Consider the following 16,762-nt stretch of genomic DNA (forward strand, 5'->3'; position numbering starts at 1 on the left):
AGGTGTTTAATGGGCATAAGCTTTATAGATAGAAAATATTTTCTTTTTTCCAACGGAAATATTGAATTGAGAAGAATACACCAGACATTTATGTACACATTTATATCCTTCACCAAGCCATGCACTTATCAACTGTACATAAGTACACAGCAACACAACCAGAGTACAAAACATGCAACTGGTCACACACACATTATACTTCTCTATCTCACACTATTAATTTCACACACACACTCACAAGAAAAAAAAAACATCCATGCATGCTTAGCTTCATGCACCTGCAGCTAGTTCTCCCTATAAAGTTGAAGCCGTTGACACGTCGGATAGGTGCATGAAATTCTATATATCTACCCAACACTAGATGATGGACCTGCTAATTTAATTAACAATTTGCTACTACTCTTAATTAATTACCATCTTCTAGCAAGCTGCCATCTGCTCCCTGCAGACCGGAGTGATCTCCTCGAAGACCGGCAGCCTCCGGTTGCTCCTCCTGTACGGCGCCGCCCACTGCCGGACCACCACGTCGAGCAGCTCCACCATCTCGTCCTCGACGTCGCGGTCGTCGTCGTCGCTGCTGCTGCCGCCGCTGCTGTTGCTCCGGCCGTCGACCTCGCCGGTGATGCGGGCCATCAACTCCTCCACCTTGGCGAGGATCTTGCCGCCGGTGTGCGGGGCGCCGTGGTCGTCGTCGCGGGCGTGGTACCTCCCGGCGAGCACGCCGGCGAGGACGGCCTCGGCGTCGGCGGGGCGGCGCTGCTCGATGAGGCAGAGCGCGAGGTTGCAGGCCTTGTTGGCGTCCGGGTCGACCATCTGCGCCTTGCGGTACACCACCTCCGCCGCCATGAAATTCCCCTGCTGCATGTACGCCCACGCGAGGTTGCCCAGCACCCGCGACGTCTCCTGCTTCACGGAGACGTGGATCTTCCGCCCGTGCGACCTCGCCCGCTTCGTCGTCTTCCCGTGGAACGCCTCGCCCAGGTAGATCTTCCGCAGCTTCTGCTTCAGCAGCTCGATCTCCTCCTTCGTCCTCCCGCTCGCCTGCATCATCAACAATGTCATTTACTGAATAACAGAGGGTCTGAACAAATTAGATAAAGCTATAATCCTCTCTCCCATCTACGTATGGTAAAAGAATTCGGAGAATTTGTGGAGGCTCTCATGGTCTTCACGCTAATAGTGGGGGCTCGAGATTCCGCCATCCCCGTGCCGGATCCGCCCTGCAGCGGCCATTACTGCATGCCGGCGAGGTCGAGAGTGAGAGGATACCTTGTAGAGGTCGAGGAGGATGTTGTCGAGGGAGTCCTGAGACTGCTTGGGGCAGAGGTGGCGGAGCGACTTGATGGCGTCGATGGCGTCGGCGTGGTAGCCACGCTGCTTCATGACGACGGCCATGTCCTTGAGCGCGCTGTCCACCTTGTCGCCGGAGTTGATCGCCTTCCAGAACCACGCGATGGACGCGTCAAGATCCTTCTCCACCAGCTGAAAAGAAAGTGAACTTCGTTAGCTAGCTAGCTCCGAGGTGCGTTACCATGCATGCATGCATGCATGCAAAGCCGTTGTACCACTAGGTGATACCTTATGCTTTTACTACACAAATAATAGATGAATATATGCTAAATATCATGAAATACTGGAAGTTGAAATGTTATGAAAATAATATGAGGAAGATGATTTAACATAATTATATAATATTTTATTCTAGATGATGTCTCATACTTGAATGAGATTTAAGATACTCTCTAGTACAATAATTGCTAGTAGATGTTGTTGTAATATACTTGTATAATAATCTTTATTATCTTCTAAAATTGCTAGTGAGTACTGACTAAATAGAAAGTATAGATGTGCATGGTTCTAGAAATATTTATGGAAAAAATATTTTAAAGCTCTGACCTTATATAGTACTAATTTTCTAAGTATTAATAAGTAGATTCAATGTATGAAAATATCATTGAGTTAAAGTGTATGCAATAATAGAAAATAGTGGCTGGTGTTGTTCGAAGATAGATCGATGTCCAAAACTAAATATTTTATTGATGACTAGAGGACATATAGGTCCTTTAATTTCAAAAAAGGACCGAGAATATGAAATATGTATCTAAAATATATTTTAATACCATTTTGTACCAGTTGGGAGTAGATTACAATGGGGTTGTTCGTTTCCGCTACTCTGCAGCTATACACAGCTGTAACAATAGTAGTAGCTATCAAAAATTTAACTACGGCTGCAGCCATAACAGCTGTCAGAACTAGCACAAACGAACACCCCCAATATTAGATCTGCTGAGGTTAGCCAACCTGGCGAAATCCATTAATTGGTAAATTGTAGTAAAGACTGTACCATATGGCATGTATATATATGGAGTACGTTATAAAATTAATTATTGTATTCTTACGCCGTGTAATGTTCTTTATTTTTTTCCTCTGCATATTCTCATCGAAATTTAAGCAGTAATAACCAAATAAACAACTTAGCCAGATCTTCCTCTCAAAAAAAAAGTTAGCAAATTAAGGAATTCGTTCGAAAAAAGAAATAAGCGAGCAAGAACCATTAAGGCCTTTGTACCAAGTCTCGGTCCTAACTAGATCCTGATTAATTACCTAACCTAATAAAGCATCTACTAATATATAAATAAATGCATATATAGAGAGAGCTATAATTTCCCCATGGACGCGGCGGCGCCAGCCATGAACGCCGGCGAGAGAAAACAAAGCTTATATATACCTGGTAGTGCTTGGCCCGAGCGTACGGCCCGTCGCCGGCCGGGATCTTGTACGCGACGTGCGCCGCCGCCGGGGGGCTCGACGGCCGCGCCACGCCGACGACCAGCTGATCCATCGACGTGCTACGAATTAGGCAATGGATATGATCGATTATTCGATTCGCTTCGCTTTGAACAGCGTACGGCTTCGAGAGCGCGACGGCCGGCGAGGGGAGGGGGAGCTGTCCCTGTAATATACCTACCAGCAAGATAGCTAGTCGAGGAGAGTTGGGGGAAGGGAGAACGAGAGTAGCTCGTCTAGCCAGTCTATCATGACGATGGATCTGGCCGTGCGAAGCACCTGGACGGAGAGGCGTCCAGGTTCGGATGTACTGGAGCAGTGGACTCGATGGACGCCTAGACGGGCATGTTCATCGGGTCGTGTCCGGTAGCTGGCCAATGGTGTTCTCCTTCCGTAAAAAAAAAAAAAACCGAAATAAGGATACGACACCACCACCTATAACAACGAATCTGGATAATTTTTTATTTATATTCGTTTAAGTGATATCGAATTCTTATTTATATTAATTTTTTTAATAGGGAGTACTAGTGTGACTGTAGCTTAGCTAACCTGTTCGCGTGACGGGGATCCAGGATGATGGGTGTTGTGCTGTGCAAGCGGAAATGGTCTACGCCTGGTTTCGCGTAGCCGCACGGCCCATGGAATTGCTCGGCACGTCAGCCCCATCTCTCTGCTCCTCTCTCTCTCCACGTGGAGCAACTCGGCCTCTCGGAGCTAGTAATAAACAACCAATGAAAATTCAGAAAACTTTCTACCGTCCTAAAATATAATAACCAAGAATATAATAACCAGGATATTTCCTAAGGATTATTAATCTGAACATTGTCCAGATTCATAGTGTGTTTCATTTAATTTTAAGCTTTTAGAAACAGAGGGAGTACTTCTTTAGTTTCTAGCTACTATATTATTTTGTTTTCTGTATTTTGTAGGGGTGACTTTTAAATTCCATCACTCCCTAAAATAAAAACTTACATAGCCTATATATAGATTTATTACTGGAGGTTGTTTTTTAACCTAGCTAGAATTTTTTTACAAAAGGGTGTAGATCCAGACTATAGATGAGATTCTAAAAGGAATTATAGGTTCCGTTTAAGGATATAGAAACAACCGGTTGACAGTCAGTTTCTAGGAATATGGAGAAACTGCTAAACTCAACTTTTGGCTTATAGTTTATTTTATGGATTCTATAACTTCAGTTTCTCAGAATCCTAATGAAAAACTGAAATGTTTGGAGAACTTTTGATTATGAAAAACAGCAGCTTGCAGAACCTCCCAAACAGATCTTATAGCTGCCAAAGCCCCATAATAGGCATATTTATCACTCAATAGTGAGTAGCTTAGAACTATACCACTCAGGCCCTTTTTAGATCCCTGGCAAATTTTAGAGCCTGCCACATCGAATATTTGGACACATGCATAAAATATTAAATATAAACGAAAAAAATAACTAATTTCACAGATTACGTGTAAATTGCGAGACGAATCTTTTAAGCCTAATTGCGCTATGATTTGATAATGTGGTGCTACAGTAAATATTTGCTAATGACGGATTAATTAGGCTCAATAAATTCGTCTCGCGGTTTACAAGCGGATTCTATAATTTGTTTTGATATTAGATTACGTTTAATACTTTTAAATTTGTGTCTGTATATCCGATGTTACACGCTAAAACTTTATACCCCTGGAGCTAAACACAACTTCAATAGTCAAGGTTCCTATGATGATGTGTTTAAAGATATATGCCTGTTCTTTTCTCCAACAAAAGTTGGATGACAATTTTGATATTAATAGCACGCTTTTCAAATTGCTAAATGGTGCGTTTCGTGCAAAAACTTTTTATATGGAAGTTGCTCTAAAATATCAGATAAATATTTTTTTCAAGTTTATAATAATTTAAACTTAATTAATCATACGTTAATACCACATTGTTTTGTGTAAAACAATTAATCTTCATCTTCATCCTTATCTACATGAGTTTCATCTTTATCTCAACAGTGAGCAGTTCTTAGTTTGATAGTATAATCCTTATTCTTAGAGTTGTAGTGATTTTTCTTTTCTTTTTTGTTCAATATTTAATCATGTGATCTTTTATTTTTATATTCACTAGAAAAAATACCCGTGCATTACGACGGATAAAGGTTATTTTAATTTTATTATTGTTATATGGTTTAGTTGAGAGGAAATTTACTGTAGAAATTCGCTTGGATAAATTTTTTTTTAGAAAATCATGAGCTGCAATTAGAAGTCTTTTCTGTATTTCCAAAAGCAAACGAACTTAAAAATCGACTCAAATACGGATATGTATTTCCAAAAACGAACGAAATTAAAAACTGACTCATACACGGATGACGTACCAAAGTACAGATAAAAACATCTTCAATTTTTATAATAGTAGAGATTTTTTTTATACGACTGCTCCTATATTTCCAAAAAACAAACGAACTTAAAACCCGACTCAAATACAGATCTGTATTTCCAAAAGCGAACGAACTTAAAAGCCGACTCAAACACGGATGGCGTACCAATGTACCGGCAAAAACATCTTCAATCTTCATAATAGTTTTATTGTGAGAATTCACTTGATATATATTTTTCTAGAAAATCATGAGCTGCAATTAAATGTCAAATCATCTCAAATTAGCATGCAAGTTTCTTTAAAGAGATTTCTCATATGACTCCTCCTGTATTTTGAAAAGTGAACGACTTTAAAACCTGACTCAAATGCATGTCTGTTTTTCCAAAACAAAAGCGAACGAACTTAAAACCTGACTCAAATGCATGTCTGTTTTTCTAAAAGCGAACGAACTTAAAAACCGACTCATACTTCAAAAGCGAACGAACTTAAAAACCGACTCATACATGGATGACGTACCAAACTACCAGCAAAAACATTTCAATTTTTATAATAGTAGAGATGTAAATATGGATTATCTTTTATTTTCTATAGAATTTAACTATTGGGTAAAGCCTGTAGTGTTACTCCTAAAAATAGTATGTGCATCAAATGGGGTGATTTTTTATTCAGATAGAAATTATACCGCATGATAACCATTTTTAAATGTCAATCAAACACAGTGACGTAGAACTGCAAACAACCCCGTCCAAACCCATCTTGAGAAATGTTTGAAGGGACATGTTGAGGAACTATTGATTTTCTTTAGATGATGACCTAATGATTTTGATCGTGAAGTACTCCTGCAACAAACTTAATAATTCAACGGAAATTCTGTTCTGCTTTTCCATGAACAAATGCAGAATTCATTTTCTTCCGGTTGAGAAGAGTCTGACTGGTGCACTCCAAGGAGCTTCACATCAAACACGGAACTCAGAAGCTGGAGGAAGATAGACAAGCTATTCAAAAATGCACTCTTAAATACAGGAAAATATGTCCAAGGTAAAACTTAACATTCTTGTCAAAATCCCACAGAATCGAAGCAATGGCAGAAACCATTGATGATTATAGCGAAAAGCTGGGAAGACTAGTCGATTGATCACAAAGAAACAGCTAGGGTTCCGTCCTATGGAGAACGCATCCACAGTTTTTGTTCTTCATACAGCACCCAACGACCGGGCTGGCACATCCAACTAAAGTCGATCTAATAGTTTTGGTTGCCTCGCCCACGGCCACCGCCCATTCGTCCACGGCCCCGGGCATAGCCTCTGCCGCCTGGGCTACCTCCACCTCTGCCACCACGTTCATATGCCGGACCTGAACGTTCATATCCTCCTGGACCTGAAATAACAGTTTCCACAATTGGATGTTTTATGCCGCTGCAAGATGACGAAACGTCTCCTATTCTTTGGTACAAACAAAAACAGATACCACTAAAGTGAAGGTAAAACAGATAACTTTGGAAATGAAATGCCCCTGGATAATTTAGAAAAGGCTCAACATATTATATCATTTTCCACTCATTTCAAGTACCTTCATGTAATTGTGTTACATGACAGACACTGTTGCTATTTTAAGTTCAGCGTGTGTTAAAAATTGTTACTCCGTTCAAATATATGGGAGCCAAGAAGGTGGATTTGAACTTACGGTACAAGAAGTAAATTGTGAAGACTTTATTCTTAGTAAACCAGCATGTAAATAATTATCAGATTCCGATTAAAACAATGTAAAACATAATAGCTAGTTCAGAAGAACACTAGTACCTCTGACATATGAGAGGCATGAACACAGAACAGCTTACTTGGTCATGAATAAAATAAGGTGTCAATTATTAAATAATACATACCACCATATCCCCAGTTGCCTCTTCCACGGCCCCCGCCACCACCACCACCTCTGTTCCGGTTGTAGTTCCAGCCACCATTTTCTGAAAAGATAAATGGTTACTATAAATGATTGCAAACAATTTCGGGACACCAAATTCCTGATTGAGAGATTATCTCATAATAAACATTTCTAGCATATCATCATATTACTTACCATATCCTCCATATCCACCTTGGTTGTAACCATACCCTCCATAACCACCTTGATTGTGGCCATATCCTCCCTGGTTGCCATACCCCCCTTGGTGTCCATATCCACCCTGGTGTCCATATCCACCATAACCTCCTTGGTTGTTATCATATCCACCATACCCTCCACCATAGCCTCCCCTACCACCCCAACCCCTTCCTCTTCCTCTGCCTCTACCACGGCCGCGCCCATATGAATCTCCAATACAAAAGGAACAAGTTAGCAATCCGGCTTATAATGGTACGAAAATACTTCTATTAGTGAAAAGATATTCACCTGTTTGAACTTGGCTTGGCCTAGACTGGTGCTGTTGTTGTTGATATTGCTGGGTTTGTTGGTATCTTTGTGGCTTAATTGGCTCTGCATGCAAGGGAGCTTGATACCTTCAAAAGGACGATAAAATGTTGCTACATTCATTCAGAACTATGGTAGTGTGATTATTTGAATTGAACACTGAGGAGATAAGAGCAAATCAAACAAACCCAGCTGAACTCTTGTTAAGCTCCTTCGGTGACAGGGAAATTGATATCATTGAAACATGACGAGTCATCTCCAATCTGCACAAGATAACACTAATAAATAACATAAAGAAAAAGTGTAGTCCAAGAATATACTGACAGATGAAACTGTTCTCAGAAACTTAACGGTACAAGGCCTTCCTCAATGGGTTCCCATACATCAGTAATACTGACTGAACTAATTGATGTATCTTGATGCAACCCAGGGATCCGTTTCTGCAGTTGCCAGTTAGATGTGAGTTAATTGCTCAACAGTTCAAATATTGGTACCTAAAGCAAGAGAGATAACAATAGGCTAACCTTTATGATCTCAGCAATAGCCACTGTCTTGCTGATAGCCTGTCCCATAGCCTTCAACACTATTTCTTTCACGCGCTTTTCCTGCTACAAACAGGTTATAAGATTCATAGCATGCACATACCAGAGTACATAAACGGTGACAATTGGTAGATGCCTCAGTACAAATGGCATAACACTTCACACGAAAATAAGTGAATAGTGATACTGCAAAATGTTGTCAAAATGGGTTATATTTCCAGCAGTTGTTACATAACAGCTCAGATTTGTACTGGTTAAGTGGTTATAAATAGAACAATCATGTGGACTACCTGATGAATATAGACACTGCTAAAAAGAAATATGGATTACAAGAATGCATCTTCTGCATTCATATTTTAATAAAAATGCTGTGAACCCCCCAGTCCATAAAAACAGGAGATACATTGGTCAAGGTATGTCAGCCACAAACATCAGTCTTGTCGTGCAGCAGATCCTCGGTGACAGCAATAGAGCTAGCATGGGCATAGGGCTGAGAAGGAAACAAAGCAGTCAACTTGGAGACTGGGGGTTGAAGAGGAGGATCCAATCGAGCAAAATGCAAATACACTTATCACAGGGTGGCAAAGGGCCAGCAGGGATACAGTTTGATGTGCCTGCAGAAAGAAAGGACAGGGAACTGTTTCCTAGTTTGCTCTTCTATAATTTGAAATCGGTGTGGAGCGCAGGTGCAGGAGCTGAATTAGGAAATCATTTTTTTACGATGAGAGCTAAACTTTGGCACTAAATCATGATTGAAGGATAATACCCGTGTGACAATCCACTATATTCAATATCAGAATTATAGGAACAACCAGCTCTTTAAAGAGGCATTAAAAGTTGCGCTAGTTTGCATATTAAACATAAAACTTGTATATTGCGCTCAACTTAAATCGGGCATGCATAAACCTATATCAGAGAGTTCTTGTCGTCAATTGGCACTTGGCACATGGCACATTAATAACAAGAGTATCTCAAAAATTTAACTCAAGCCACAGCAAGAGAAATCCCATGTGCCTACTATAGCCGTGCAGAAAAACAGCTCCCTCATCACTCATTGCTATGTGAGTACAAAGGTCACAGCCCTGCTACCTCACTGTTGAAAAACAATGCATTGCACGGCACCAATATAATCCCCATATGCTGTTCCTTTAGGCATTGACGCAACAAAAAAGAACTCATCTTTAATATCTTTCATGTTTTTGCACATCGAAACTAACAGAGGCAGGAACTTTGTGAGCTCAACACAACCCTTATCACCAAGATTCCAATCAGCAACTCAGCAGCAGCACACAATGCACCAAATCCACACCTCGTCTTACTCACGCGCCTAACTCATGCTTCCCCAAATATATTCCAAGCCGTAGAGTGCACCACACCAACGGGCATTCGCCTCATCCCAAAAATTACTACTACTACCTTTTTTTCTTACAAGGTACAGCAAGATCTAACCGGAGAACCCGCTACTAGGCGCGGGGCACCCGCAAGAGGGGGGCATCGCGGGAGCGAAGCAGGAAGAGCGGCGGCTGGGGGGAGGGGGCTCGCTGTACCTGGAGGAGGGAGGTGGCGTAGGTGACGTAGTTGCGGATGAGGCCCTGGGTGGTGATGCGGATTTCGTTCTCGCTGATGGCGGCGGCCTCGGGCCGCGGCTTCTCCACCCGCTGGTACCGATCCATGGCTACTCCCTCCCTCCGGCGAACCACCGGCGATGCGGCTCCTGCGGCGGCGGCGGCGCTGCTGTTGTCGAAGGGGAGAGGGGAGCGGCTGAGGCGGTTTGGGTGAGGCTTAAAACCCTAGAAATAGGGGGGAGTGGAGGGAGTTAGGGTTTAACGGCATCCGCGGGTGGCAGCCGCAACGGATGGAGAGGGATCACCCGGCTGCCTCGAGATTCGTACTTTTATTTTTTTTAATTTTCTTTAAGTACTATAAGGCTGTGTTTGAGAGTGAGGTGATTGAGAAGATTGGGAAGATACACAAAACGAGGTGAGCCATTAGCGTATGATTAATTGGGTATTAACTATTTTAAACTTTAAAAATAGATTAATATGATTTTTTAAAACAACTTTTATATAGAAAATTTTTACAAAAAACACACCATTTAGTAGTTTGGAAAGCATACGCGCGGAAAACGAAACAAACAAACTCCCTTTGTTCTAACGCAGCCTAAGTCTCGCTTTGTTTGGCTTTGGAATATTGTTATGCTTCTCTATGGTTATTAGGATAATGATGATTAGTGTTAAATCGAGAATTGCCTTTTTCAGGACACGTTTTGGCATCCGGTTGATGCTTTATTGACTGATAGTGCTTCAATGGAAATATGGAATTTCTCCTTTTCTTTAAAGCTCCCGTGTAAATAAGTTTTTTTAGGTTTTCAATAGATTAGGTCACCTTTTCATTGAAAAATAGCATGTGCATTCATATATTTCTCTTATGCCAAGTTGCCAACTGATGTTCTCATTGGTTACTTACATTGAATATAACTCGCATGTGGCATTAAGGGTATTGCCATAAAATATTATCCGTGGCAAACTATTTATTATTTTTGGATAGTATCATTCGCGGACCATCCTTACCACGATTTTAAAAATATGATTACTCAGAAAACGAACTTTACATGACAACATTGTTTATACTACTTATTCCAAGTTGCTATTTGTTGTATTTATAATATAATATGTATTAATATCTAAACCATAATCCATTCTTATAAATAACACCATCATCCATCGACCTTCGAAGGTGTTTTATTTAAAAATACAAATAACTAGGTTAGTACATTAACATTTGCACAATGAAACAAATAGAAGAATGACAATCACATAGGCGAGGTTGGACTGGGCGACAAAGGGACCCAGAGTGAACTTACTCCGTTCTCAAACGATAAACTCAAAGCCCATCAACTGTTCGGTCCGCTAGGCCCACTGACCCACGCGGGCCAGTGCCCCCAGCTCAACCAAAAACCAAGGCCCAACCAGCGTCATGTACCGTACGCTCCTACCGTCCTACCCGGCGCCGCCATTTCGAATCTTCCGAAACACGCGTCGACGTCACACTCGACACATGGGTCCCACGTTTATAAACACCCTCTCGCTCTCACTCTCACTGACGAAGCGGCCCCACAAAATCATCTCGTCGTCTCCGACAATCCATCATTATCCTCCGTCGCCGAAGTGGGGGCTCGATCGTCTCCACCGCCGTCGCACGGGCATGGCTCGTCTCGTCCTCCTCGCCGTACTACCTCTCCTCCTCCTCTTCGTCGCCGGCGACTCGTACGCCACCGCCGCCGGCGGCGGCGGCGGGGGAGGAGGACGGCGATTCGACGCCTCCCGCGCCGTCGATGTCTCGTGGCGCCCCAGGTAAATAATGAATCAACCGCCGCGAATCTCTGGCGGCGGCGACTTGCGGTTGATCTCTCTGTTGCGTGGGGGTTGGCAGAGCGTTCCTGTACGAGGGGTTCCTGTCGGATGCGGAGTGCGACCACCTCATCTCGCTCGTAAGTTGGGATCAAATCAAATCCTCTATTCTTGGGAAATCTGTGTTGGTGTGTTCACTGGGTTGGTGCGTCTTGTGTGTGTGTGAATCGCGAAGGCGAAGCAGGGTAAGATGGAGAAGTCGACGGTGGTGGACGGCGAGTCGGGGGAGAGCGTGACGAGCAAGGTGAGGACCAGCTCCGGCATGTTCCTCGACAAGAAGCAGGTGAGGCTACCAGGGTTGGTGTAAAGCTGGAAAATCCATGTCCTTGTCGCGATGTCGCTTGTCCTACATAAGCATCCAAATAATCCAAGTCTTTGTAAAGCCAGGATTCCTTTTGAGACGTAAGAATTTTATAGGAGTTTTAGAGCGATCAGTCCAATTCATATAAAAGAATGTTTTTCATGTGGTATGCCACGTAGATAAGATCATGGTTAAACGTGTTTTGGACCGCGATGATACAATAATCCAAGCTTAGAGACATCGATATGCGCTTTGTAAGTTCGTGGGTCTAGGTGAAATATGTTTAAAACTTTCAGTAGCATTGGTGTGATTAATTCTACATAAAATTGATCCCTAGTTCCTTCTTTCCAAGTGATCCCAAGGTCCCCATTTGGATCATATGATTTTCTCTTTTCTGAATCGTAGTAACCGGAAAATTCTCTGCATGGCGCATGCCTACTGAATTTTCTGCTTACAGACTTGCAGTGATTTGCCAGCACATCTGTGATCTGTCGTAGTAAAAATTGCTTCTGACCCCTCAAATTTTTTTATTTATCTGAAGGATGAAGTTGTTGCAAGAATAGAGGAGAGGATTGCGGCTTGGACCATGCTTCCAACAGGTTTGGTGCAGGTGCACTGAGCACTGTAAAACTGCTTAATTGGACCTTGCTCCCGATGTTCTGCAGAGTGCATCATCTTCTATTGTTTTGCCAATTTTGCGATTCTCAAACTGTCAGAAAACGGTGAATCGATGCAAATACTACGTTACGGGCAAGGTGAGAAATACGAGCCACACTTTGATTACATTAGCGGACGGCAAGGCTCAACTCGTGAAGGTGACCGGGTTGCCACTGTGCTCATGTACCTGTCCAATGTCAAGATGGGTGGTGAGACCATCTTCCCTGATTCAGAGGTACTCTCTCCACCCAAAAAAACACCTTTTGAAATGAATTTAGATTAGCGTTTGTCCACATTCATTCTCGGAAGTTAGTTTTTCCTGGAGCGGTGGGTGTAATTTACACCTTTTTACCATTGTTTGATTTTGTTACTAGAATGAAATGATTGCGACTACTACAGATTCTCTTCTCCCACAGGCTAGGTTGTCACAGCCTAAAGACGAGACATGGTCCGACTGCGCAGAACAGGGCTTCGCAGGTATGGTTGACACTTGCCAAGGCAGACAAAAAATCTGTTACAAATTGCAATGCATTCGCTACGAGCAACTCCAGCAGAGATCATTTCTTGCGGTCTTTATGCGATTTCTTGAATAAACTGGTAGCTCGGCATACACAGACAGTACCCTCCATGGCAACAGCTGGGCTCATTATGCACTTTTGATTTATTCACTTGCAACAATGCTTGGATTTTGTTTGGCAGTGAAACCTGCCAAAGGCAGTGCTGTGCTGTTCTTCAGTCTCCACCCCAACGCGACGTTGGACACAGACAGCCTGCACGGAAGCTGCCCTGTCATAGAAGGCGAGAAGTGGTCGGCGACGAAGTGGATTCATGTGAGATCCTACAGCTATCGCCGGAGATCCGCCGGCAAGTGCGAGGATGAACATGTTCTCTGCTCCAGCTGGGCTGCCGCAGGAGAGTGTGCCAAGAACCCCGGTTACATGGTCGGCACCAGTGACTACCCCCCTGGCTTCTGCCGGAAGAGTTGCAACGTATGTACAAAGTAGTTTCATACTACTAATTGACTAATAATCACAATAAATAAGTAATTATTTTTCAAAAAAAATACAGTACAAAAATGAACGTTCACAACGCACGCACCCTACCAATATGATCACTTTCAAAAGATCGGACCGATATATCTTAATATTGACGAAGATACCACTAAAAAAATAAATAATCGAGCACTCATATTAAGTTTGAAACCTAAAACCAAGTGAATTAGTTCCACCACAAGAAACATATCTAATTGAGCTACACTCTCATATATACTTCTCTTCCTATAAATTTGTACTATTCTTACAAGAAATTTAGGTTTGTGTCATTGTGTGAGTTGTGAGTACTCTTCTCTGGGAATTTTTGATGAAAAATATGGCGCCATAAATATAGTTACACCCTTCTTCTAGGAGTTGTACTGTTTTTCAAGTGGGTGTAGCTATATTTATGGCGTCATATTTTTCATCAAAAAATAGTCGGCATGTATTTACATTGTAAGTTCCTAAATTACATATATAATTTTAGTGTATTTACAATGTAAGTCTCAAAATTACATATGTAAGTACTAAAATTACATATGTAAATTCAAAAATTACATACTAATTACATATGTAAGTGGGGTGTAAATAAGGTGTAACTACTGTGTAAGTGGCTGAAAAAAAATCGACTATAGCATATGGCGCCATATTTCTAGCAACTCCATTTCAAGTTGACGGGTTGTTATCAACTCTAAGTTTAAGGTCAACTCTAAGTTGAGAGGGTTTAAGGTCCAAGCCCCACTATCCGTTTTCTCGAAAGAGAAAAAAAGTCAAGCCCAATTGTTCGGTCCACTGGGCCCTACTGACAGAGCGCCGCCATTTCGGAGCTTCCGGAGCACGCGTCGACGACGCACTCGACACGTGGGCCCCACGGTATAAACACCCTCTCACTCTCACTGGCGCGTCGGCCCCACAGATCAACCTCATCGTCTCCGACCCCCCTCCGCCGCCCAAGGGAGATAGGCCGGCGGCGCTCGTCTCCGCCGCCGCCGCCGTCGCACGGGCATGGCTCGTCTCGTCCTCCTCGTCGCCCTACTGCTTCTCCTCTCCGTCACCGGCGAGACGTCCGCCACCGGCGAGACGTCCGCCACCGGCGGTGGCGGGGAAGGCGGGCGATTCGACGCCTCCCGCGCAGTCGGTGTCTCGTGGAGCCCCAGGTAAATTAATCGACCGCCGCGAATCTCTGGGCTCAGGTGCGGCGGCGAGCCGGCGGCTTTCCGTTGATCTCTCCATTCTGTGAGGTGGCAGGGTGTTCCTGTACGAGGGGTTCCTGTCGGATGCGGAGTGCGAACACCTCATCGCGCTGGTAGGTTGCGCTCAAATCAAATCCCCTCTTGGGAAATCTGATACGTGCGTTCATTGAGTTGTTATTTTTTCTATTTTTGTGTGCGTGTGTGAATTGCGAAGGCGAAGCAGGGTAGGATGGAGAGGTCGACGGTGGTAAACGGCAAGTCGGGGGAGAGCGTGATGAGCAAGACGAGGACCAGCTCCGGCATGTTCCTCATCAGGAAACAGGTGAGGCTACGAGCGAGGGTCGCTTTAAGGCTGGAAAATAAGCAATGTCGCTTGTCCGGATCACATAAGCATCCAAACAATTTCAATTTTCAAGTCTTTGTTGAGCAAGGATTCATTTGAAACGTAAGAATTTCACAGGGGTTTTGGACTGATCATCGGTGCAATTCTTCCAAAATTCTTCATTCCAAAATGAGGTCAAAGTCCACATTTGGATTATAGGATTTTTCTTTTACCATGTGAATACGCAGGAATTAATCGAGTTTCATGTATTCCTAAAGGGCTAAAATAGCCAATGTTCTATGCACGTTGCATATACCTATACTGAATTTTCTGATTGCAGTGATTTGTGGGATAATAAAAATTGCTTCTGACCCTCTAATGTTTTATTTATCTGAAGGATGAAGTCGTTGCAAGAATAGAGGAGAGGATTGCTGCTTGGACCATGTTTCCAGCAGGTATGGTGCAAGGGCACAGAACACTGGAAAACTGCTTAATTGGACCTTGCTCCAAATGTTCTTCAGAGTGCATCACCTTCTATTGCTTTGCCCGTTTTGTGATTCTTGAACGGTCAGAAAACGGTGAATCTATGCAAATGCTACGTTATGGGCAAGGTGAGAAATACGAGCCACACTTTGATTACATTCGCGGACGGCAAGCCTCAGCTCGTGGAGGTCATCGGATTGCTACTGTGCTCATGTACCTGTCCAATGTCAAGATGGGTGGAGAGACCGTCTTCCCCGATGCAGAGGTATTTTACACCTTCTGGCCTCGTTTGATTTTGCTGCAAAATTTCATTACAATTTATCTTCTCCCCACAGGCTAGGTTATCACAGCCTAAAGACGAGACATGGTCCGACTGCGCAGAACAGGGCTTCGCAGGTATGGTTGACACTCGCAAACCAAAATTATATTTACAAATTTTGGTTTGTTCAAATGTAATAATGTGCAATTTCGAAGATAAGAGTTTGAACTCGCAACTGTTGGGCTCGTCATGCAGTTTTGTTTTTTGTCCGCTTGTAACAATGTTTGGATTTTGTTTGGCAGTGAAACCTACCAAAGGCAGTGCGGTGCTCTTCTTCAGCCTCTACCCCAACGCGACGTTCGACCCAGGCAGCCTGCACGGAAGCTGCCCTGTCATACAAGGCGAGAAGTGGTCGGCGACGAAATGGATCCATGTGAGATCCTACGACGAAAATGGCCGGAGATCCTCGGACAAATGCGAGGATGAACATGCTCTCTGCTCCAGCTGGGCTGCTGCTGGAGAGTGTGCCAAGAACCCCGGTTACATGGTCGGCACCAGTGAATCCCCTGGCTTCTGCCGGAAGAGTTGCAACGTATGTACATCGTAGTTTCAGACTACTAATCGACTAATAATCATAATAAATACATATTTTATTCTTACTCCTATCGTTTGATTCCATGTTTTCATATATACTTTTATTCAAGAAACTATTTTGATCGCTCTTACATGTCACTCAAATGATTAAAAAAAATTGAGAAGATATATTAATATGTGTTGTATCACTCCACAAACATGCAAGTTAAAATTCAACTTGTACATCTCACAACGAAAAAACAAATTTGACTGTAAATATACGTTAACTAGTTGTAGTTTATTTTTTTTTCGTTGCGAGATGCAGAAGTTGAATTTGAATTTTTATGTTTGTGAAATGATATATTACATGTTAATACATATTTCCAATTTTTTTTAAAAAAAATTCCATAACTATATAATTGACATGCAAACACTCCCCTTT

General features: G+C 42.8%; 4 protein-coding genes across 6 annotated transcripts; 2 read left to right on the forward strand and 2 right to left on the reverse strand.

Moving 5' to 3' along the window:
- Nucleotides 1-88: 88 nt before the first annotated feature.
- On the reverse strand, nucleotides 89-3,161 carry LOC127768082 (protein SULFUR DEFICIENCY-INDUCED 2-like). The gene is made up of 3 exons (XM_052293602.1): nucleotides 2,729-3,161; nucleotides 1,270-1,482; nucleotides 89-1,041 (listed from the first exon to the last, which is right to left on the reverse strand). Exons 1-3 carry the CDS (start codon nucleotides 2,840-2,842, stop codon nucleotides 421-423), a joined length of 948 nt encoding a protein of 315 aa, XP_052149562.1. The 5' UTR covers nucleotides 2,843-3,161; the 3' UTR covers nucleotides 89-420.
- Nucleotides 3,162-6,141: 2,980 nt separating this feature from the next.
- LOC127765013 (uncharacterized) lies at nucleotides 6,142-9,891 on the reverse strand. 2 transcript variants are annotated; one of them, XM_052289810.1, is made up of 8 exons: nucleotides 9,639-9,891; nucleotides 8,074-8,157; nucleotides 7,901-7,989; nucleotides 7,738-7,812; nucleotides 7,532-7,638; nucleotides 7,220-7,453; nucleotides 7,026-7,106; nucleotides 6,142-6,520 (listed from the first exon to the last, which is right to left on the reverse strand). In XM_052289810.1, the coding sequence occupies exons 1-8, from the start codon at nucleotides 9,762-9,764 to the stop codon at nucleotides 6,384-6,386; spliced, it is 933 nt and encodes a 310-aa protein (XP_052145770.1). In that variant the 5' UTR covers nucleotides 9,765-9,891; the 3' UTR covers nucleotides 6,142-6,383. The 2 variants fall into 2 exon arrangements, with proteins under 2 accessions (XP_052145770.1, XP_052145771.1); XM_052289811.1 differs by having other exon boundaries at nucleotides 8,074-8,154; nucleotides 9,639-9,889.
- A 1,386-nt stretch (nucleotides 9,892-11,277) lies between these two features.
- On the forward strand, nucleotides 11,278-13,463 carry LOC127768078 (probable prolyl 4-hydroxylase 7). The gene is made up of 7 exons (XM_052293594.1): nucleotides 11,278-11,444; nucleotides 11,524-11,581; nucleotides 11,677-11,784; nucleotides 12,344-12,401; nucleotides 12,519-12,694; nucleotides 12,876-12,936; nucleotides 13,159-13,463. The coding sequence occupies exons 1-7, from the start codon at nucleotides 11,296-11,298 to the stop codon at nucleotides 13,461-13,463; spliced, it is 915 nt and encodes a 304-aa protein (XP_052149554.1). The 5' UTR covers nucleotides 11,278-11,295.
- A 955-nt stretch (nucleotides 13,464-14,418) lies between these two features.
- Nucleotides 14,419-16,367, forward strand: LOC127768004 (probable prolyl 4-hydroxylase 7). Of its 2 annotated transcripts, XM_052293504.1 has the most exons (7): nucleotides 14,419-14,647; nucleotides 14,739-14,796; nucleotides 14,898-15,005; nucleotides 15,403-15,460; nucleotides 15,578-15,753; nucleotides 15,824-15,884; nucleotides 16,050-16,367. In XM_052293504.1, exons 1-7 carry the CDS (start codon nucleotides 14,496-14,498, stop codon nucleotides 16,352-16,354), a joined length of 918 nt encoding a protein of 305 aa, XP_052149464.1. In that variant the 5' UTR covers nucleotides 14,419-14,495; the 3' UTR covers nucleotides 16,355-16,367. The 2 variants fall into 2 exon arrangements, with proteins under 2 accessions (XP_052149464.1, XP_052149463.1); XM_052293503.1 differs by having other exon boundaries at nucleotides 15,403-15,753.
- Nucleotides 16,368-16,762: the final 395 nt, after the last annotated feature.

Source organism: Oryza glaberrima, chromosome 3, assembly GCF_000147395.1.
Source record: "Oryza glaberrima chromosome 3, OglaRS2, whole genome shotgun sequence".
NCBI classification, from domain to species: Eukaryota; Viridiplantae; Streptophyta; class Magnoliopsida; order Poales; family Poaceae; genus Oryza; species Oryza glaberrima.

Bases quoted from the DNA above. Each gene is read 5' to 3' on its own strand.
- LOC127768082 (XM_052293602.1), bottom strand. From the start codon at position 2,842: ATGGATCAGCTGGTCGTCGGCGTGGCGCGGCCGTCGAGCCCCCCGGCG. The intron at 1,483-2,728 runs GTATATATAAGC...CTTTCTTTTCAG, and splicing joins CTCGGGCCAAGCACTACCAG to CTGGTGGAGAAGGATCTTGA. The intron at 1,042-1,269 runs GTATCCTCTCAC...TTGATGATGCAG, and splicing joins TCCTCCTCGACCTCTACAAG to GCGAGCGGGAGGACGAAGGA.
- LOC127765013 (XM_052289810.1), bottom strand. From the start codon at position 9,764: ATGGATCGGTACCAGCGGGTGGAGAAGCCGCGGCCCGAGGCCGCCGCC. The intron at 7,990-8,073 runs GTTAGCCTATTG...TGGCAACTGCAG, and splicing joins CTATTGCTGAGATCATAAAG to AAACGGATCCCTGGGTTGCA. The intron at 6,521-7,025 runs GTATGTATTATT...CTGTTATTTCAG, and splicing joins AGGCAACTGGGGATATGGTG to GTCCAGGAGGATATGAACGT.
- LOC127768078 (XM_052293594.1), top strand. From the start codon at position 11,296: ATGGCTCGTCTCGTCCTCCTCGCCGTACTACCTCTCCTCCTCCTCTTC. The intron at 11,582-11,676 runs GTAAGTTGGGAT...TGAATCGCGAAG, and splicing joins GCGACCACCTCATCTCGCTC to GCGAAGCAGGGTAAGATGGA. The intron at 12,402-12,518 runs GTTTGGTGCAGG...TCAAACTGTCAG, and splicing joins TTGGACCATGCTTCCAACAG to AAAACGGTGAATCGATGCAA.
- LOC127768004 (XM_052293503.1), top strand. From the start codon at position 14,496: ATGGCTCGTCTCGTCCTCCTCGTCGCCCTACTGCTTCTCCTCTCCGTC. The intron at 15,006-15,402 runs GTGAGGCTACGA...ATTTATCTGAAG, and splicing joins TGTTCCTCATCAGGAAACAG to GATGAAGTCGTTGCAAGAAT. The intron at 15,754-15,823 runs GTATTTTACACC...TTCTCCCCACAG, and splicing joins CCGTCTTCCCCGATGCAGAG to GCTAGGTTATCACAGCCTAA.